This window comes from Pelophylax lessonae (genome assembly GCF_965119305.1).
Source record: "Pelophylax lessonae genome assembly, chromosome: 1".
Taxonomy (NCBI): domain Eukaryota; kingdom Metazoa; phylum Chordata; class Amphibia; order Anura; family Ranidae; genus Pelophylax; species Pelophylax lessonae.
Window position 1 is genome coordinate 718,088,183 of NC_138768.1, and position 21,083 is coordinate 718,109,265.

A 21,083-nucleotide genomic window follows, 5' to 3' on the forward strand; every position below is an offset into this window, starting at 1 on the left:
CTGCGAGACTCTGAATGATGTCATCCATGGAAGCTCCAAACAGGCGATCCCCTACAAGGGGGGGTCAGATAAGGCCTTCTTGGAAGTCTGGTCCGCAGTCAAGCCAGATAATATGCCGAAGGACCACTGCTGATACCGCAAGAAAAATAAAAAGGGGCGCATTCAAAAAGGCATCACTGGTAAAATGTAGCCCCTGAACCGACCGATCCACCAGCTACGCAAAGATGGGGAAGTCGTTTCCCTTCCAGGTCACCGCATAAAAGTTTAGCCCACTCGGTCAGAGTTTGCGACACCAGGGCAATAGTAAATACCTGCCTAAGTGCCGAACCAGAAACAGTGAACATATGACGGGCCAGAGCCTCCGCCCTCTTATCAGCCAGATCTCTAAAGGCCGGGGAATCCTCAACCGGAATTAAGGTAGCTTTTGTTGATCTTTAAAAACGGACGAGTCCACTACAGGTGGGACCGTCCACCTTTAACGCAGTTCTCCTCATAAGGACACCGCAAACAAAAAGCACTTAGGAACCACTGCATTTTGGACAACCCCACTGTTTTGTGGCAATGTTGTCAAAGTGAGCGGAAAAGGGACCACCCTTGCCGCTTTGGAATGCCTGTGGGTGCCAAAAAAGGGACCGGCGCCTCTGACGCAGCATCAGCATCAGACACAAACAGTGCATCCACCAGCGCCTTTTCATGCGTGGCTAGAAGAGCAGAGAAATCATCCTCACTATCTGAACACTGATGGTGTGTGGACGCAGACCCAGTAGGGTCGCTATATAACAATCTCACCCCGAAAACCTAACAATCGGGAGGCCGCCACTGCGATCCTGCAAAGGGGACGCCGACCAAGGGCCCACGAATTGACCACCTACTGGACCCCCCAAACTATGGGGTCACTCACCGAGCCCTCCATAGAGGCCATAATAGGAAGCAGCCCCCTTTAAAGTGACCGCCCGCCGTGATGTGGACGCGCAGGCAGGGTACCCTGATGGTCCCGCAGTGCTAAGATGGGCAGGTGCCCGACACAATAATGGCGGCAAGGCTGTCATTCACATATGAAGCGCTCCCAGAGCGCCACCCCTTCAAAGGGAGGCGTCAAGCTGACCAAATGGCCTAGCAAGCCGCAGTCTTTTGTGGAGGCCCAGCCGCAAGTGCACTGATCCCAGCTCGGCAGATGCCCAAAGGAAGAGTGGGGCCTTCAGCTAAATGCACTGGTGCTGCTCCCCAATGGAGGCGTTCGACTTGGCCGCATAGCCTAGTAGGCTGCGGCCTAAATTTTTGTGGGTGCCCAGCTGCTTGGATGCAAGCCCCAGGGGTCCCACTGTCCCAGGGAGGGGCCCACTTGACCCCCAAAACCCTCCAGGAGTAGGGGGGGGGACCGCTATTTATTATACCAGGAGCAGGGTGGGCACCGCTCTGGACAGGACACTGCTCCATTGTAATGTGGGTGCTGTCGGCCAGAAATAAAACGATGCGACTCAGGCCGAAGCCAGTTTGAATGCACCCTCTTGAAACGTTTAACTCGCAGCCCAGCCCACATTCAGTGGGGCTTTGTCTCGGCCAACCTAGCGTGGAGCTGCGGTCTGCACGTGCTTGCTGGCTGGACTCGGGGGTACTCTAAATATCTATATTATCCAGTTCGTCACCCAGTCAGGCATTCGATTGTAGATTACAGGAACAAAATAATAAAAAGGAGGAAAAAATTCCATGTAAAAAGAAAAAATTGCCAGGACCAGAGATCCCAGCAAGGAACTAGGTCCTGACTAGGCAGAAAAGAAACCTATAGCTTGAGTGGGTGAGCACCCCCCCTGGGACTGCCCATAGGCATAGTCAAGTTTTGTACATGAGGTGTGTTACTGGCCAGGTCACCAGGTGAAAACAGGGGAAAAAGCCAAAGAAAGGAAAACTGAAGCAGCCAACACATCCAATAAGCTGCAACATAATACATTTAGGGTTTCAGTTTAATATCGCTTTAACTCCCAAGTCCCCTCTTAAACATTACATAGCAGTAGAAAAACGGAATTTTTGTAAAATCTTACCTGTAAAATTCCTTTCTCTGAGTCCTCCGACAGTCGCCGCCTCTTCATATTCGTCACATATGGGGTATTAGACTTTGCTCCGAAGGAGTAGCTAGGCAACAGAATATGTTAACAACAAAGCTTTAACATATCCCACCCTCAAGGGGTGGTCCCCTCAGTCAATACCCTCCTACTTCCTGCAACCATATCTCAGTTTTAGTGGAATAGCAGTAGAGTATACATACAAACCCCAAAAGAGGGGCGGGGGCGGCGACTGTCGGAGGACTCAGAGAAAGGAATTTTACAGGTAAGATTTTACAAAAATTCCGTTTTCTCTTACGTCCTCCGACAGTCGCCGCCTCTTCATATTCGTCACATATGGGGACGTCCCAAAGCAGTGCAAACATGAGGGGTGGGAAACGCATCCGCGCCGAAAGGCAACGCAGTCTCCACATCAAAGAAAGGAACCTTACCAAAGGAAGGAACTAGCTGGGCAACAGCAAAAATAAGTGCTCAACAGGAGCAACAACCCAGGAAAAGACAAAAAACCAGGGGATACAAAACTTATCCCAACAGCCAGGAGTCCCCAACAAGGGACCCTAGGGAACAGCCGCACTAAGAACCTTGCGGCCAAAGGAAGCATCCGCCGATGCCTGAACATCTACTTTGTAGAATTTTGTGAAAGTGTGCACGGTCGACCAAGTCGCCGCCTTACACACCTGGGCTACAGAAGCCCCATGACGACAGGCCCAAGACGTACTCAGAGATCTAGTAGAGTGCGCCTTCACAGGCACAGGGGGAACCTTCCCCTGCAAGGCATAAGCCTGTTCAATGGTCTGCCTGATCCATTTGGCAATGGTAGAGGCGGAAGCCGCCATGCCCTTCCGAGGACCCTCTGGAAGAACAAACAAGGAGTCCGTCTTCGAAAAGACTCAGTCGATTTAAGGTAAACCCTAATCGCTCGAACAACATCCAGAGAATGCAATCTCACCTCCTTAGGATGTTTAGGCTTCGTGCACAACGAAGGCAAAACAATATCCTCGTTAAGATGGAATTCCGAAACTCGTTTCGGCAGAAAAGAAGGATTAGGTCGCAAGACCACCTTATCCAAATGAACAACCAGGTACGGAGACTTGCAGGACAAAGCCGCCAGTTCCGACACTCTGCGAGCCGAAGTGATCGCCACCAAAAAGGCGACCTTTTTGGACAACATAGACAACGAGATCTCCCTGATCTGTTCAAAAGGAGCACGTTGTAACACAGACAGGACTAGATTCAAGTCCCAAGGGGGCAAGGGATCCCTCCTAGGAGGAACCAGATGCCGCACACCCTGAATAAAAGTGCCAACCAAGGAGTTGGAAGCTACGGGACGTTGAAACAGAACGGCCAGCGCAGACACCTGACCCTTTATCGTAGCCAGCGCCAAACGCTGATCGACACCCGTCTGAAGGAAAGACAGCACACGGGAAACCGAGTACGTGCGGGGTGAAAACCCCCTGGACTCACACCAGGCAAAATAGGCCTTCCAAGTACGGTAATAAACCTTTCCCGAGGAAGACTTCCTCGCGTTGATCAAGGTATGAACAACCTCTGGAGAGAGACCCTTCTCCTTCAGGACCTCGGTCTCAACAGCCAGGCCGTCAAAGCCAGCGACTGTAAAGCAGGATGGTAAATCGGTCCTTGAGACAGTAGATCGTCCCGAAGAGGCAGACGCCAGGGGGCGTCGACCGCCAGATTCACGAGGTCTGCGTACCAGGACCGGCGAGGCCAGTCCGGTGCCACAAGAATCACCGTGCTGCGTTCCGAGTGTAACCTGCGAAGGAACCGGGACAGCAACTGAATCGGTGGAAACGCGTACATCAGCCTGTACTGATGCCACGGGGCCACTAACGCGTCCGACGCGTCCGCCCGAGGGTCGCGCGTCCTTGCCACGAACCTCTTCACCTTGTAGTTGAGGCGAGACGCGAACAGGTCCACATCTGGAAGACCCCACTTCGCGCACAACATCTGGAAGACAGCCGGGTGGAGAGACCATTCCCCCTGATCCAGGGTCTGGCGACTCAGATAGTCCGCCTGCCAGTTCTCCACTCCCGGAATGTGAACCGCCGTTATCGCCGGGACATGAGTCTCGGCCCAAGACAGAATGTCGGCCACTTCTCGAGCCGCTCGGGCACTCCTGGTGCCCCCTTGGTGGTTGATGTAGGCCACCGCCGTGGCATTGTCCGTCTGCACCCGAACCGGGCAGCCCTGCAGCCGGTCCGTCCAGCGATGAAGACAGAGCCTTATCGCACGCAATTCCAGAATGTTGATCGGGAGGGAAGACTCCCCCTCCGACCAGGTCCCCTGGGCGGACAGAACGCCCAGAACACCACCCCAGCCCGACAGGCTGGCATCCGTGGTGATTATCGTCCACGAGATCGGACGAAACGACTTGCCCCCGGACACCAACGGGGACTGGAGCCACCACAGGAGGTTTTCCCTGGTGCGATGACTCAACGAGATCTGAAGATCCAGAGATTGAGGTCGCCCGTCCCACTTGGACAAGATCTCCGCTTGGAGACCCCGCGTGTGAAACTGCGCGAAAGGAATCGCCTCGAAAGCCGAGACCATCAATCCCAGACATCTCATACACGTCCGCAGAGACGAGTTCGGAACGTCCCTGAGGGACCTGACTTCCTCCTGAAGAGTCCTGAGTTTGTCTTCCGGCAGGAAGACCTTCGCCTGCACCGAGTCCAGTATCATTCCCAGATAGGGAAGACGAACCGACGGACTCAGAGTCGACTTTGGAACATTTATCGTCCAACCGAACTCCTGCAGAGTTTGCATCGTGACAGACAGGTCCTTCTCCAGACCCTGACTGGTCGCAGACCGAATCAGAATGTCGTCCAGATACCCCAGGACAGAAATGCCCTGGGCTCTCAATAATGCCAGAACCGGTGCAAGCACCTTGGTGAAGACCCGCGGAGCCGAGGCGAGCCCAAAGGGCAACGCCACGAACTGGTAGTGATCCTCCGCAATGGCAAATCGAAGGTATCTCTGATGACCCTCGAATATGGGGATGTGAAGATACGCATCCTTCAAATCGATGGAGGCCATGAATTCCCCCGGAACCAGGGCAGCCACCACCGAGCGCAGGGATTCCATGCGGAACTTGCGAACCCGCACAGAGCGGTTCAGAGCTTTCAAGTCCAGAATTGGACGAACCTTGCCCTCCTTTCTGGGCACAGTGAACAGATTGGAATAAAACCCCCGAAATCTGTCCCGATGAGGCACCGGAACCACCACTCCCTGAGCCCTCAGGTCCCGCACCGCCAGGCGCAGATCCCGCAGGCGCTCTGGAGACAGTTGTAGATTTGAGGGAAAAAATCTGCTCTCTGGCCGAGAGAGAAACTCGATCTTGTAACCAGATCGAACGATTTCCAGAACCCATCTGTCCCGCACACGGGCCAACCAGGGCTGAAGAAAACCGAGCAAGCGTCCCCCCACCCCAAAACTGGGTGAGGGCGCCCCTTCAGGCCGAACTGTTATGGGCCGCAGGTCCGGATTGGCCGGACTTCTGTTTTCCAGACCAGGGCTTCTTCTGAGAGCCCTGGCCCTTGAACGGTTTGCCCTTGTAGTGCGGCCGAAAGGCACGAAAGGACCCCTGAGGGGGCCGAAAATTAGCATGCTTCTTCCCAGAAGCCCCCTTAGCCTTGGGGAAATGGGGCAAGAGAGTGCTCTTACCCCCAGTAATCCCCTTAATCAACACATCCAGGGACTCCCCAAAAAGGCGAGACCCATCATAAGGCAGATTGGCTAAGGTTTTACGTGAAGATTGGTCCACCGACCAACATTTCAACCAAACCAGGCGGCGAGACAACACCGCCACGCTGTGCACACGCGCGGCCAACGGAATCAGGTCCAGGTCCGCATCACACAGATACATGACACCCTGGTGGATCTGATCCACCATATCCAGGGTCGCCGCTGAGGCCGAATCGGCCACTAGGACGCGCCTAAGCATCTGCGTCCAACTTGCGATCGCCTGGGCCGCCATGAGAGAAGCAAACAGAGCCTTAAGCATAGAACCCGTAACAGAATAAGTATGACGGGCAAGAGACTCCAGTCTCCTATCCGTGGCATCACGGAAAATAGGGGATCCCTCTGCCGGGATCGCAGTGGCTTTGTTCAAAACCGCAATAGCATGATCTACTGGCGGAGGCACACACCACCGTTCATCAGTGGCAGGCGAGAAAGGATAACGCAGCTTAAATTTACTTGGTACCGCAAAAGGCTTGCGCAAATCGCGCCATTGGTCCTTAACAGCGCGCTGAAAATCAGCATTGCAGGGAAAGACCTGCGGCGTCCTGCGTTTTCTCTGCGTCCCATAAGCCGCCAAGGCAGCTGGGGGACACACCTCGTCCTGCAAACGTAGCGTCTGCTTAATGGAAGCAATCAACTCATCCATGATTGCAAGCTCTTCAGGCGAGCCAGGGGGAGAATTATCAACCCCCTCAACTTCAGCCTCTACCTCAGACCCCACTAGATCCAGAGAGGAGCGGGACCCCGATAGGGGGGTCCCCGCCAGAACAGCCCCATCACCTTCACCCTCAGAATCAGAGGACAGAACAACTCTGGGCCGTTTAGTAGATTGAGCAGCCACCAGCATTTGCACCTGTGCAGCAAGGCCAGCCACAATAGTGGCCAAATCCCCCCCTGGGGGGGAAACAGCGGTCCCCTGGCTTTCCACCAAGACTGTGGGAAATTTGCCCCCCTGAGAATCCATTGCCCCTGTATGCCAGACAACCAAGGGTTAACTGCCCCCTTACAGCAAGCGCGGCAAGCGCAGCCCACCGCACCACACTCAGGCACAATGAGACCCCCACAGGGAATATACAGACTGAATACAGGCAATGGAACACAGGAATAGAAGGATAAAACCTGAGGAGACTCCGCTGCTGCTGCTGCCTCGATCGGTGCTTCCAGGAGAGAGGAAGTGATGCTGCCAGGGCGCTCTATGTAAGCCTATGGAGGCTACAAGAAAATGGCCGCCGTGCATGTAAACCATGCGGCCGGAGCGGGCGCCGGTAAAATGGCGCCGTTTGGCGCCGAAATCGCCGCTCCACAGTGCATAAAATCACACACAATATCATCCCATAATACGGATATATGTTAGATTGCCGCAGCGATCGCTGTATATGCCCCAACATGCCATTAAAAACATGCCCCACAGCACACAGCTCCTCACACTGCCCAGCCTGACATACTCAGTGTCATACAGCTCCCCCCCCCCCTTGCAGCCCACAGCATGCAGCCGAGAGATAGGGAGACAAGCAGTGTGATTAAAGGCAGGTTACACAGTCCCAGACTGAGACCCCCCCAGACAGACGGGTCCCCACATAGATACACTTACCTCACATGGCGTGGGGAACCCGCACAGGCGAACAAGCCGCTGCACATGAGGCAGGGAGAGTCGCTACTCAAGACGCACACAATGGCGGTTCAGAAACCGCACAGCGTCCGGTGAGGTAGCCACCTCACCAATCATCCCTGCACCGAACAGGGATGGGTCGTTCACCGTGCCAGGAGCGTTACCTGGCTGAACGCTCGATGGCAGACTGGGAAGCCACTGACCCACGACCTGCGACCAGGGGGATCAGCCCGAGACCCAGTCCGCATGATCCTCTTCGTCCGAAGAACTAACTAATGCTGACAAAAATAACAGCTAAGTAAAGGTAGAGAGAAAACTCAAACAAAATATCAAAAAGAAGAAAGAGTCTGGGACAAAAAGTCCCAGCACAGAGAGAGCCAGCCACTCCTGACAAGCTAGACATTAAAACTGAGATATGGTTGCAGGAAGTAGGAGGGTATTGACTGAGGGGACCACCCCTTGAGGGTGGGATATGTTAAAGCTTTGTTGTTAACATATTCTGTTGCCTAGCTACTCCTTCGGAGCAAAGTCTAATACCCCATATGTGACGAATATGAAGAGGCGGCGACTGTCGGAGGACGTAAGAGAAAGTAGTTTTAGAGGTTTCAGAAAAAAAGCATGTAAAATGTAAGCAGCATTTAACATTTTTTTTTTAATATATAATATGAATGGGAGCATGTAACAAGTATAAAGGTGTTATCCCAATTTAGCATAAAAAATGAAAATATGGTATAAAATAGAGCCTCCATCATTATGACCAATCAGCAATGTGGAATTACAACAATTATTACCAGTTGTCCCGCTTGTAAAGCAAACCACTGCCAAGTCTTCTGGCCTTGGTGGCTGCAAAAAAAAAAAAAGAAAAAAAAAAAAAGAAATGTGTTTACATTCATACATTCTACAGGACCAAACAGGAAATAAAAAGCCAGAAATAAACACCAATCAACTTGGTATTTGCCAGTTTGGGTCTGCCAGTAAGATAAAATCTTCTCATCACACATTCTATATTGCAGTGATTCTCACCCAGGGGCATTTGAATAACTGGGGCACCTCCATTAACATAAGTGGGTAAGTCCAGGTTGTATCCATTGCAATAGTAAAATGGTATTTCTGACCCCTTATAAAACCATTAACAGATAAATCTATTTGTATAGATTTGATGACTGAGTGACCATACATGGTACAATCTGATGAAAATGAGAAGACAACCAAGAGCAATCCCAGTGCTTTGGGTGCTGGCCACTGCTCGCCACCGCTGCAACAGTAGAAATTGAGAAATCGGCCGCACACCACCAGCTGCTAGGAAGGTGAATCCTTTATTAACATACAGCAAAGGTACACAGGATACAGAGATAGACACGTTTCACACTTTCAAAGTGCTTGGGAGTGAACAAGCACTTTGAAAGTTTGAAACGTATCTATCTCTGTATCCTGTGTACCTTTGCTGTATGTTAATAAAGGATACATCTTCCTAGCAGCTGGTGGTGTGCAGCCCATTTCGCCTTCATTTCTACTGGTACAGTCTGATTGTGCAATTGCCTTTAAAACTTACCAATATACCCGACCTGGATGCCAATTAATCCTTCCCCCTACCTTTCCTCTTCATTTTCTTTTCCACCTTTCTCTGTTTCCTTCTCTTTCCTAAGTTGTTTCTTTGTGATCCTTCTTCCCTTATGGAGTTCGGACACCTGACGGAGCTAACCCCCTGGGGACTTCTTTGGGGTTTTTTTTCTCCTGCACACCGCTTCCTGTGGCCCCGCTGTTCCCGATGGTGGGATGGTGGGTTGGGGACCGGGTGTTCGCCTCTCCCCTGCCTTGGCGCAGTGTGTTCCCTTTATGGGGCGCTGGGTGGGTGGGGGGGGGGGTGGCCCTGGGCCGCCTCGGTGCGGGGCATGGTGGGTTGCGGGTGTGGGCAATGTTTTTATTGTGTGTTCCCCGAATTCCTTACCCATGATGTTATGTTGCACTTTTTGACAGTCAATTACCTGTTGCTTTCTGTTATGTTATTGACTTGCACTTAAAACCTAATAAAAACCTATTGAAAACTAAAACTTACCAATACTGCATAATATGAGGGCAACCTAAAAATCTATTCCATGTACAGGCCCTTTACATTACATAGTTGGAGACAGATCTAAAGGAGAATGTTTAATCATTTATAGTGTATGGTCGCTCAGGTCAATTTACAGTGAAACAGGATTTCTTTGTGCACACATTTGTGCTTTACTGCATTTCAATTAGAATTATAAATTATCCTTTCCAGAAAGCAATTTCAGGTTATGTGAAATATGTTGTACAAAATAATGTCAACAGTGCTCACCTTTGGTTTCACATGATGATCTCTTCCCTCCTCCTGAATTGGGAGACAGATTAATGAAAGGGTATTCATACAGACCATACTATACAATAAAAAGCAGAGCATATAGAATGATAGCATAATGCAGACAGCACAATAGAGACAGCAGGTAAAATGTGGACTCGACCATCATGCCCATTTTGTTGAATTATTATTAACAATCCATACAGAAATCTCGTACTTGTTAACTGTGCATCTATTTGTTTACTGCACATTCTCCAATGTTATTTGTGGTCAAGCTGTAAAAAGTAATACTAAACCCATATCATAAAAAACTATCAATAAATGGGAGATTTGATGAGATTTGTTTTCTGTATTCTACAAAAAACCTAGCTGATCCTGCTGTTCTCTCTTCTGTTCATGTCCCCAATTCAGCTAGGGATTTTGCAACTGTGGTGGCAATTCTGCATATGCTCAGTTTTCAGTGAGTTTCTATGCTGAGCTTTCCTTCCCCATCACATCTAAGCAGCCCATGTGTCCATAGGGTCACAAATGTGGGCTATATACAGTGGTAAATGACAGCCCACCACCTTCCCTCCTCCTTCATGCCCACTAACCTGCTAAACACAATGGGGGCAGGATATTACATGTAGATTATTGGTGGCTTCCCCATCCCTCTATTCTAAGGCTGGCCATACGTTATACAATTTTCTTGTACACTGTTTCTTTAGATTTACCAAAACAATATAATCGAAGCTGAAACCTAAAAACACTTCCAATTTGTATGCAATCAGGCAGGCCTTTGCACTACATAGTTGAAGGTAAATCTAAAAGAAATTGAACCAGAAAATTGTATGATATCTGGCCATGGTATGATGCAGGCTGGAGGGGCGTGAAATCCACCCACACAGTGTTATTTACACAAAATAATAAATATTTAAATTTTAAATATATATTTGTATGAAAATTTAAACTAGTTTATTGATATTTATTGTTACTCTGTATTCCAAAAGGCTATTTTTTTTTTGAACATGTGACCAGCAGCAGGGTCCTAGAAGCTCTTTGTTAATATGTTTCCCTGCAGACAGGTTAGGAAAGATCTAGGTCAGGGATCCTCAAACTACGGCCCTCCAGCTGTTGCGGAACTACATATCCCATGAGGCATTGTAAAACCCTGACATTCTCAGACATGACTAGGCATGATGAGAATTGCAGTTCCTGAACAACTGGAGGGCCATAGTTTGAATACCCCTGATCTAGGTCATGTGACAGCTGTATATCAATAAGGGAAAAAGTACTTTTTTTTTTTTTTTTAATTAAAATAGCACAACAGTGCCATCATACACATCCAGAAAGAGAAGGGATAATATAAAATTAAACAGTGTGTGCTTGCATCAAGCATTATTAGCTAACCATAACATATATTGCACATAATATTTCTAAAAAGTTTCACTCATTTTATGAGGTCATTAACACGAACCTTGAAAAACCTAGATAAAATAAAGTCAGTTTTCTAGCATAAAAAGTCTTTCTTTAATTTTAAAAGTTGTAAGAGGGTACTGTCTGTTCCACCCCTAATCTACCAGCATATCATCCTGCTAAATTTACAAGGTTTAAAATGTCCATCCAATTGTGTGTTCTTCTCTCATGATAAAGTGAGATATTTATGCACCTTAAGCGACCAGGTTGTTAAATATACCCCCTCAAACAGCCATACTTGTGAAAGAATAAAGTCAATAGGTATCTTTCCTGCTGCCGAGAAATCTTATAATCTGCAGGGAACTGGGCACTTCTGGGACTGTCAATGTCCTGCGTTCCCTGCTGCTCCCACTGGTTCCTCCTGCTGACCTTCATGCATTACTTGATACAGTAGTGATATGCAGGTGAGCAAGGAGAACAGCGATAGCTGCTGGAGACACACAAGACTAACACTGAGCAGGCTTTTGGTAGCATGGGCAGGAGGAAAAGCAAGTTTTGATGGTCCGGTTTGAAAGTTTTGGCTATTTGTAGGGGTTCGATTTATTGATAACAGCACTAAGCATGCAGACTACATAGACTGTTTATAGTGATGTAAAAAAGGATGCAACTGAAAAAAATATACAGGTTGCCACTGCTGACCTTTTAAAAAAAAGTTTTTGTCTGCAGCTTCAAAATTTTTTGCGCCAATGACCCAGAAGAAATTTACAGATCAAATCAAAGAATTCAGAAAACCTCAACAGCACAGCCATTTCATGTCATTACCTTAGCTAAAGGGTGGGATTAGCATGACAGCCAGAGAAGTTGCGTTGTCAAAAGATCATATAAGCAATAGCAACCTCCACCTCACTCAGAAAAAGGTTTTTGTTTTTCTTTTAAATGCTACTAACCTCCATTTCCTTCAGGCTGATGATCTCCACTCCACATTTCTTGCCACGCTCCACAAGATCCTCATCAAAAGGATCCATGAGCACAATAGTGCGAAGGACAGGCGTGTCTCCTTTTTCAACATTGGACAGGAGTAGCTTAGCCTTGTCAGTGTTGTCACAGAATACCAATGAAATCTCCCCTAGTGAAAAAAAAAAAAAACATCCATCAACTACTTTCCAAAGAAACCCAAAGCTGTGATGTTGTATATTATACTATATGATATGATCAACTGCACTTTACACCATTCGTTTCTTTTTTCAATAGAATAGGAATAGGTAGGAATTGGATTTTAATATTGGTCTCTATGTCCCCAAAAGGGTTGAATAGGGATCACTACAATGCTTTCTATAAACTGCAAGCTGAGTTGAGAGTTTATCTCTGCTGTCCCTAGTTGACCCTCCTCTCAAAGACTGTAAAAACCGAGAAGCCCTGACCATTTTTCTTTTCCTTTATTGTGGGTGGATACAGGTCTCCCATGACCTCATTAGAGTTTGGTCCCGCCCAATGCAGACAGTAGAAGGGAGGGATCTAGGCTTATGAACAGTATATAAAAATGGTGCCTTCAGCATGTTGGATTAGCTCGGAGGAAGGGAGCTTACCTCCCGAAATGCTTTCCAACCGTAGAGATGTGCAATCCTTGATATGGGAGTTTTAAATGATGTACGTTTTATCCTTTTAGGTTTGTAAGCATGCTTGTGGCATTTTTTAATAAAATTTCCAAGGTGTCTAAGGTAATGCACTAGGCGTTTGCGCCCTACATTTTTTCTGACCCTCCCCTCTTGTTATATGGACTTGGTATGTCTATCGTGTATAATGTGGTCATGGTTCTTTGGTATGTGGTTTATATGGCTATCCCAGAGAAAATTTAGGTCAGGGTAGGATGAGGATGTATGGATAGGAGTGACATCTAGTATATATTATCGGATAATCCCTAAAATACACTGATATTTTTATTCTAGCCTTCCCTCTCTCCTTACTTAGTGGTAGTCTTTATTGTATATATTGATTGGTATATTGAGCGGGTGGCATCCACAGACACAATAGTAGGCTGTCATGGACTGGCATACTGGTCACTTTAGGAATATGAAAGTGGGTGGGAGCTAGCCATGCACTTAACCCAGTGACAGCCTGCTCTGTACGTCCCGACGAAGTTCTGGTGGGCGGAAAAAAAAAACTGATGCGGGGAAGGGCCACCTACTCTCTGTAGTAGCACATGGCTAACTAGAGCATTGAGCAGGACAGAGCTATTCAGAGCTGCTGCAGCCATCTATCCAACCTCATTCACCCAACAAGCGGACGTTGTGTTCACGAACGATTAAAATTTTAGAGCCAGCACATCCAGATTAAGTCGTACGAAAATTCGTAATCAGCTGTCAAAAGCAACATATTATCGATCCGAAAATCGGCAGATCGTTCGTCGGCCAAAATTTTACCTACGGATTTCCCTATCATGTGTACGGGCCTTTAGTGTTTGCATTTTCCCACAACCACCATTATTTTGGAACATACAATATGTAGTGCAAGGGCCAACCTTGGTTGTAAGGGCCTACCTTGGTTGCATACAAATTGAAAGGGTTTAGGTTTGACCTCATATTTTATGGTTTTGGTAAATCTAAAGGAAAAATTGTACAAGAGAATTGTAAAATGTATGGCCAGCCTTGGAAACCAAACTGCAAGAACAAAGCAAGAGAATTTGCGCTGAATATATTTGCTAGAAATTAGTAGGATTCTGTAGAGCAATGGTTCTCAACTCTGGTCCTCGGAACCCACCAACAGGCCAGGTTTGCAAGATAACTAAATTGCAGTGTCCACATGTGGCTAGGAACGCCGGTTCCAAACTCCAATAGCGTTGCAGCGCTGGATACAGGCACCACATCTGCTTCTCCCCTCTCCCTCTGCGCTTTTTCCGGTAGAAGGGATGCCAGGCGCCTGCTCCACGAGCGCCACCCCTCACCGGATACTTTACTTCCGGCCAAGCGAGTCACCACTCCGCAATCAAAAAAATGGCGGTGGCACCTGCCGCGCAACTAGACCGGCGGGTGGGACCAGGAAAAAAAAAAAATGTCCACCGCCGATCTCTGCCACCGCCTAGGAGTGGCATCCATGAGCAATAAGCACCGAAGAGGGAGAGGGAGCCCACCCAACAAACAGCTTGTATGGAATGGGAGGAACAGACTCAAAGAAAAACAGGTATGGTGGAGCAGGAAGCCTGGTCTCAGGACAGCACCTTAGAGAACCTGACTTCCCACTAGGTGTTCCTCGGCCGGAGGAAACACAAAATGTGGCGAGCTGTGGGGAGAAGCCTCCTTTTAAAGTTTGGTGGAAGTGGTGTTTCCTGTTGGCAAGTGGGAGGAACTATCTCTCAGGTGCTATCCTGAAATACGTTAAGGGAAATTACCTTTGTTTATGATGTATGTAATAGCTTCAGCTCCTAGTGTATCATACAGAGGAACAGCCACCATAGAGTAGGTATAACAGCTCAGTTCTGTGATTATCCACTGTAAACAAAAGAACATTTAATTAATTTAATGTATTCAATTTAGCACATCCAACCTTGCTTTTTCCAGATATACAGAACCTGTAGCCATGCATCTTTAAATGGAACTGCAAGTTTAGGAGGCCTGGTTAGACTACTGCTACTTTTGGAGCGGTAAACATTTACTTTACACACATTAGAACAAGAAAGAGTGGACATGCATACTATAATCTAAAGGCACACAACCTTTAGGACTTCCAATCCTACTGGTGTACAATTTGCCTACTGAATGCTATGCACTCGGCTACATTTTCATCCACAAAACTAGAAAATGTGCATTCACAATTCTACTTTTGGGCAGTATTTTACATTGTGCGCATTCAGACATTTGTCCTAACTTTTACATGCGCACAGCGCAATGGCCACTTCCACTGCTAAGGTCTGACGTGCAAACAGTGTGCAAATCAGTGGGCACAGCTGTCGCTGATTACACACAGTTTAAATGCCAGCCCTGAATGACTCATTCATGCGCCAGTTGCGCATGTGTAGAATGACCTCTGCCTTCAGTTATTCAGTCCCTCAACTAACGCCCATAATATTTTTATGCATCAAGTGTTTGAAATGCTTACTTGCAGCTTTTTCCTTTCCATTTCTACAGTTTGACCACTCCAGGAAGAGTTGATTTCCTGGCACAGACTCCTCCCTCCTTACATGTCCTCTTCTGAGGGTGTTTAAGGACTATCTGAGCTGACCCAGCTGCTCCTCTTCTCAACTCCCTACCTTTACGTAGTGGTTGGGGCAGGTGCGAAGATAAATTAGAATTTTGTTCTATAGGGTAATCTGAAATTTCCCACTGTTCTTGCTCTAGATAAGCTTATACTATTTATGGTGCATTTTCAGTAAGGTCACAGTATTTTTTTCATGAGACTTGCATACTTTTAAATCCGTATTGATGTGTAGACTATCCCTCCCGTGACATTTCTATTTCAGATAGTGTAATCAGCATTTTTCAATAGCTTTATTTTTATTTTTTTTTCAATAGAGGCAACCAAAGTGAAGCTTCACTGGAATTTCTGGACAAAACCAATAGAAAAAAGTATGTATGTACATAAGCTTCACCTAAGATCAACCCATTGATAAATACATGGGGCCTTCAAATCCAGGATACGCGCTAGTTGTGTTGAGGTTTATACTATACAGATGAACACAGCAGAAGGATGCATTTCTAATCTTCAACTTTACTTAAACAAAACACATCACACTAATAAAATTCTTACCTCAGGCCTGTTCTGAGCAAAAATGCCAATAAACTGTTCCGAATTAGGTTTACAGCCCCTGTGCAGCAAGGCAGACCCCACATACTCTGCTCTATCAGATACCTGGGGGCAAAGAAGTAATGAGAGTTTACAAGCCAATATCTACAAAAAACAATGCAAAGTATGCACAGTAAATAATTAAGTGAAAAGCAAGACTTTCTAGGCTTTACTGACGTTTATCAACCCGAGTCCAAGCATGCATAACACCTAGCACATGCTTTTTTTTTATAGTTCCTTTAAATTGCAAAAAATTTTAAGCATGAATCGTTAAATACCATAATTGATCACTCAGATTAAAAAATAAAAATCATCATAAGTTGGACTTCAGATTACACTACACTATACAACTAACAGACAGGGTAGTCAGCAGTGTCTGCCTGCATTGTCTAGTTCAGGGCTCAAAATGTTAAGTCCTGAGCTACTAACTAGCCAGGCCCTACGAGTTACTCACCACCAGTTGCCCCACCCAACCCTGTCCCACCCCTATTTACACCCTTGTAAATTATCTCATGAAATCACACTGTTGAATGTTTTATGCAGAATTAAGTTACAAAAACAAAACAGCAACTTTATCAGTGCCCATTGATGCAGCCCCATCAGTGCTTCGGGATCACAGGTAGGAATTGGGAGGATAACCAGCCGGATTACACAATGCGAGGCTCTTCCACTGTGACACAGCTTGGATCTGAAACACTGGTCGCTGTCAAATGGCATTTGACCAGTGTGCTGTCTATCATAGGAGCCAGTTCAGGAGGCGGGAATTTGACAGCAGCCAGCGTTTCAGATCCAGGCTGTGTCACAGTGGGAGATCCCCACTCTGTGTGATCCAGTCAGCTCTCCTCTTACTCTCCCCTGCATTCCCCACAGATTCCTGGCCGATCGCTGATCGGAGCAGGCGGTCGAGTGGAAATTTTGAGGGCTGGTCTAGTTCCTCCGTCAGAGCTGTCGTTTTTTGCTCTTTGGATTTTCTTCCCTGAGGGTGATCAGATGCTATCTGCACATACAACCACCCTCTAGAGGAGGTCCTAAAAGTTTAGGCCAGCCATGCAGGGTTTGAATCCCGGCTGGTTCAGCAGGAACCAGCCGAGATTCAAACTGGTAACGGGCAGGCTGAATGTACCAAGTTGATAGATCAACTTGGGTACAACCAGCCTGCCGGATTCTCGAGGGTATCGCTAATGGCTGCTGTAGCAGCAAGAGATAATCACTGTTGCACGCCCCCGCTGGGAGCAGACAATTGCTCGGCAGGAGGGATTCCCGTCAGCATGGTCTGTGTTGCAGGAAAGAAATTTGCACCATGTTTGGCCTACTTCAGTCAGACAACCTTCTCAAATAAATTTTCTGGTAAAGTGCTAGGATACTCTATATACAGAATCCCATCAGCAAGACAGAGGAAAACAGTATTATTAGAACTAATGGACACCTTGAACACAGTGTCATACCATATCACAATATGTACATATGTAAGTCAATAATAGCTCTGTTCACGGTTTTAGGACTATCCCAAAATTTCATGTGAGGCTGGCCATACATTATACAATTTTCCTTTAGATTTACCAAAAACCATATAATAGGAGGTCAAACCTAAACACTTTCAATTTGTATGCAATCAGGTAGGCCCTTACACTACACAGTTGGAGGTAAATCTAAAGAAAATTGAAGAAAATTGTATAATACATGGCCAGCTTTACCTCTAGTGCTACATTTAGGAAGCATTGGTGAGATAAATAAATTTGTAGTAGCCTTCCATAATCCTTAGTAAATAAGTGCTCAGAGTGGGAGAAGGGGTAATTTTCCAATCTAATCAGGCTCTATGGAATAGCACAGTAAAAAGTACAGAGATTACCTAATCAATAAACTGTTCTTTTCATTACCGTTTTTTTTTTTTCAAAGTAAAACGGTCAATACCCTATAAAGTGTTTGGCAGAGTTGTCCAGATCAGAAACATACACTACTGAAATACTTTGTCAGGAAAGGAAGTCCACATATTTGTATTTCAATTGTGTATATAACCGTTTGCCCACAGCCCTGGCCAAAAGTTTTGAGAATGACACAAATCTCAATTTTCACAAAGTCTGCTGCTTCAGTTTTTATGATGGCAATTTGCATACACTCCAGAATGTTCTAAAGAGTGATCAGATGAATTGCAATGTCCCTCTTTGCCATGAAAATTAAATTCTCTCTCTAAGTAGATTGAGAGAAATTATAACTCTAACAACATTTTTGAACGAAGAGGAATTGATGAAAATGAACTTAATCGCATAAAAAAAACATTTCTCTGCATTTGTGAAGGCTTCAGGGCACTTAAGACCAGCAAGCGTCAGGACTGTCTCCTACAGTTGATTCAGCTGTGGGATCGGGGCACCACCAGTGTAGAGCTTGCTCAGGAATGGCAGCAGGCAGGTGTGAGTACATCTGCATTCACAGTGAGGCGAAGACTTTTTGAGGATGGCCTGGGGTCAAGAAAGGCAGCAAAGAAGCCATTTCTCTCCAGGAAAGAAAAATCAGGGACAGACTAATATTCTGAAAAAAGGTACAGGGATTGGACTGCTGAGAACTGGGGTAACACAATTTTCTCTGATGAATCCCCTTTCCCATTGGTTGGGGCATCTGGAAAAAACCTTGTCTGGAGAAGAAAAGGTGAGGGCTACCATCAGTCATTTGTCATGCTAACAGTAAAGCATCCTGAGACCATTCATGTGTGGGGTTGTTCCTCAGCCAAGGGAGTGGGCTCACTCACAATTTTGCCCAAAAACACAGCCATGAATAAAGAATGGTACAAAAACATCCTCCGAGAGCAACTTCTCCCAACCACCCAAGAACAGTTTGGTGATGAAAAATACCTTTTCCCGCATGATGGAGCACCTTGCTAAAAAGGCAAAAGTGATAATAAATTGGCCTGAGGAACAAAACATCGTAACTATGGGTCCATTGTCTGGAAACTCCCCAGACCTTAGTCCCATTGTGAACTTGAGGTCAATCCTGAAGAGGTGAGTGAACAAAAAAACCAACAAATTCTGACAAACTCCAAGCACTGATTACACAAGAATGGGCTGCCATCAGTCAGTATGTGGCCCAGAAGTCGATTGCAATTCACCCTGGCATGCTGTCAGAGGTCTTGAAAAAAGAAGGGTCAACACTGCAAATATTAACTTTTTGCATAAACTTCATGTAATTGTCTATAAAAGCCTTGGATATTTATGAAATGCTTGTAATTATACTTTAGTATACAATGGTGACATGACAAAAAGATCTAAAAACACCTAAGCAGCAGACTGTGCAAATTAATATTTGTGTCCTTCTCTAAACTTTTGGCCACAGCTGTACACTTACCCGCTAAAAACGAAGAGACATAAGGGTAAGTTTTTACAAAAACCTTGGAAGACTTTTGGGGCACTTCTGAGATCATTTAGAATTCACTGCAGGTGCAGCTGACCTGTAGGTCACGTATTCCTGTTGCTTTTACATTTCCATAGAATTCAATGAACAGAAAAGCCGTTCTGATGTGAGCAAAAGCCAGTACGCTGGTCCTTATATTGTAAGCTTTCATTCAAGACAGAAGAAACAAGTGCATCAAATCTACAAGAAAGCAGCGGTTTGGACAGAAAGATGAAGACTGCTAAAAATGGCCGCTACAAAATGAGGGTGGTTTCATATACATGAGGAAAATATATACAGTGTATGCATGTTCAGCTTTACCCAGCTAGTGCATATATATTACCTCTAAGGCAGTATTTTGGCACTGGAAATGTTACGGACACGGACATCGTATTGTGTTGAGGGACTTTCAGGAAGTTGGTGTTTTTTTTTAATTAGAGCTTTTGGGAGAGGCAGAAAACGAAGAATGAAAAGCTGAACTTGTGCCTACATACATACCTTGATTTATAAACTAATAGATTTGTCTGACTATCCAGAACCAAATAAATTACAGGCAGTATACTGTGTGGGAATCACAACTGATAAAGCAATGTGAGAGCTGTGCATCCGTCTCTACACACAGAACCCACCAAGCCATAAAATATAAACAAAGTTGTATTTTAGGGCTTAGAGCCGGTTCACACTACCGCGACCAGAAAGTCGTCCCATGAAGGAGCGACTTTTTAGCGTGACTTTAGCGTGACTTTTGAAGAGACTTTAACCCTCCTCTTATGTTAGAATTCCGTTACTATCCATGATGTTAGGGTCAGTTTTACCCCGTGTTTTAAATCAGCCATAAAATACCCTCTGAATAATTATCATCAAATTTGTTTCTTACCTCTTGGTTACCTTGTTAGGCTTCTTTATCCTTGAAAAGATTGGTTTTAATATTTTTGGTGTGACCCCTAGACCTTTCCTTTGATAGCATACCTCTCATTGTCAAATTTAAAAAATGGTAAATAAAGTCAGCAACTCTGAAATGAATTTGTCCTATGTTTCTTCACTTTATTTAGAGAAGCAGACAAGCAGGAAAAGAGATAGGCCCCTCCCTAACTACAGCTCACAGGGTTGAGAGGGGATTGGCTGTCACTGTTACTAAGCAGAGAGAGTGTTTATGATTTCAGTTTTGGCACTTATTAGTGTCCTAAAATCCTATATTATAACTGGGTCAGAATTGACCCTTACACCATGAACGTCTTAATTTTCACCACAGTATTTTATAATTTAGTGAAAAGGATTATTTTTCTATTGTTTAAATAGAGGTTCCTGACAAAGTAAAAAAATCTTGATGCAATAAACAAATGTGATACTTATAGACATTCAAAACCTGAAAACGGGTCAGTTTTGACCCTAACACAAGAGGAGGGTTAATGATAGGCGACTTTGTCTGTGGGGAATGCCTGGGTAATCTTTCTTCTTCCTTGAAAGTCTGATCACAGTCGCTTGAAAATAGATAAGGATCCGACTTAGAGGAACCTCCCATTGAAGTCTATGTGCACAAGTCAGATAGAGGTCGCCTTGAAGTAGTACAGGAACCTTTTCTGAAGTCGGAGCGACTTCAGTAGTGCATATTAAGACGGCTCTCATTGATTTACATTGAATTTGTAATGACATGCGACTTGGGGCGATTGGGGTCGCACAAGTCACATCCCAAGTCGGAGTAGTGTGAACCGGGTCTTAGTGGGTTCTGTGCAAAGAGACAACTGACAAACAGCTCTCGCATTGATCAGACAAACCTTGATTT

At 46.0% G+C, this 21,083-nt stretch overlaps 1 protein-coding gene across 1 annotated transcript in view; it reads right to left on the minus strand.

Moving 5' to 3' along the window:
- Positions 1-21,083, minus strand: part of ACSL1 (acyl-CoA synthetase long chain family member 1) — a 175,456-nt gene that overhangs the window by 71,480 nt on the left and 82,893 nt on the right. The window contains exons 5-9 of the mRNA XM_082243635.1: positions 15,884-15,985; positions 14,529-14,628; positions 12,091-12,269; positions 9,749-9,781; positions 8,220-8,271 (exon numbers count right to left, since the gene is read on the minus strand). Of these exons, the coding sequence (XP_082099761.1) occupies positions 8,220-8,271; positions 9,749-9,781; positions 12,091-12,269; positions 14,529-14,628; positions 15,884-15,985 (466 nt within the window). The remainder of the gene's footprint in view (positions 1-8,219; positions 8,272-9,748; positions 9,782-12,090; positions 12,270-14,528; positions 14,629-15,883; positions 15,986-21,083) is intronic.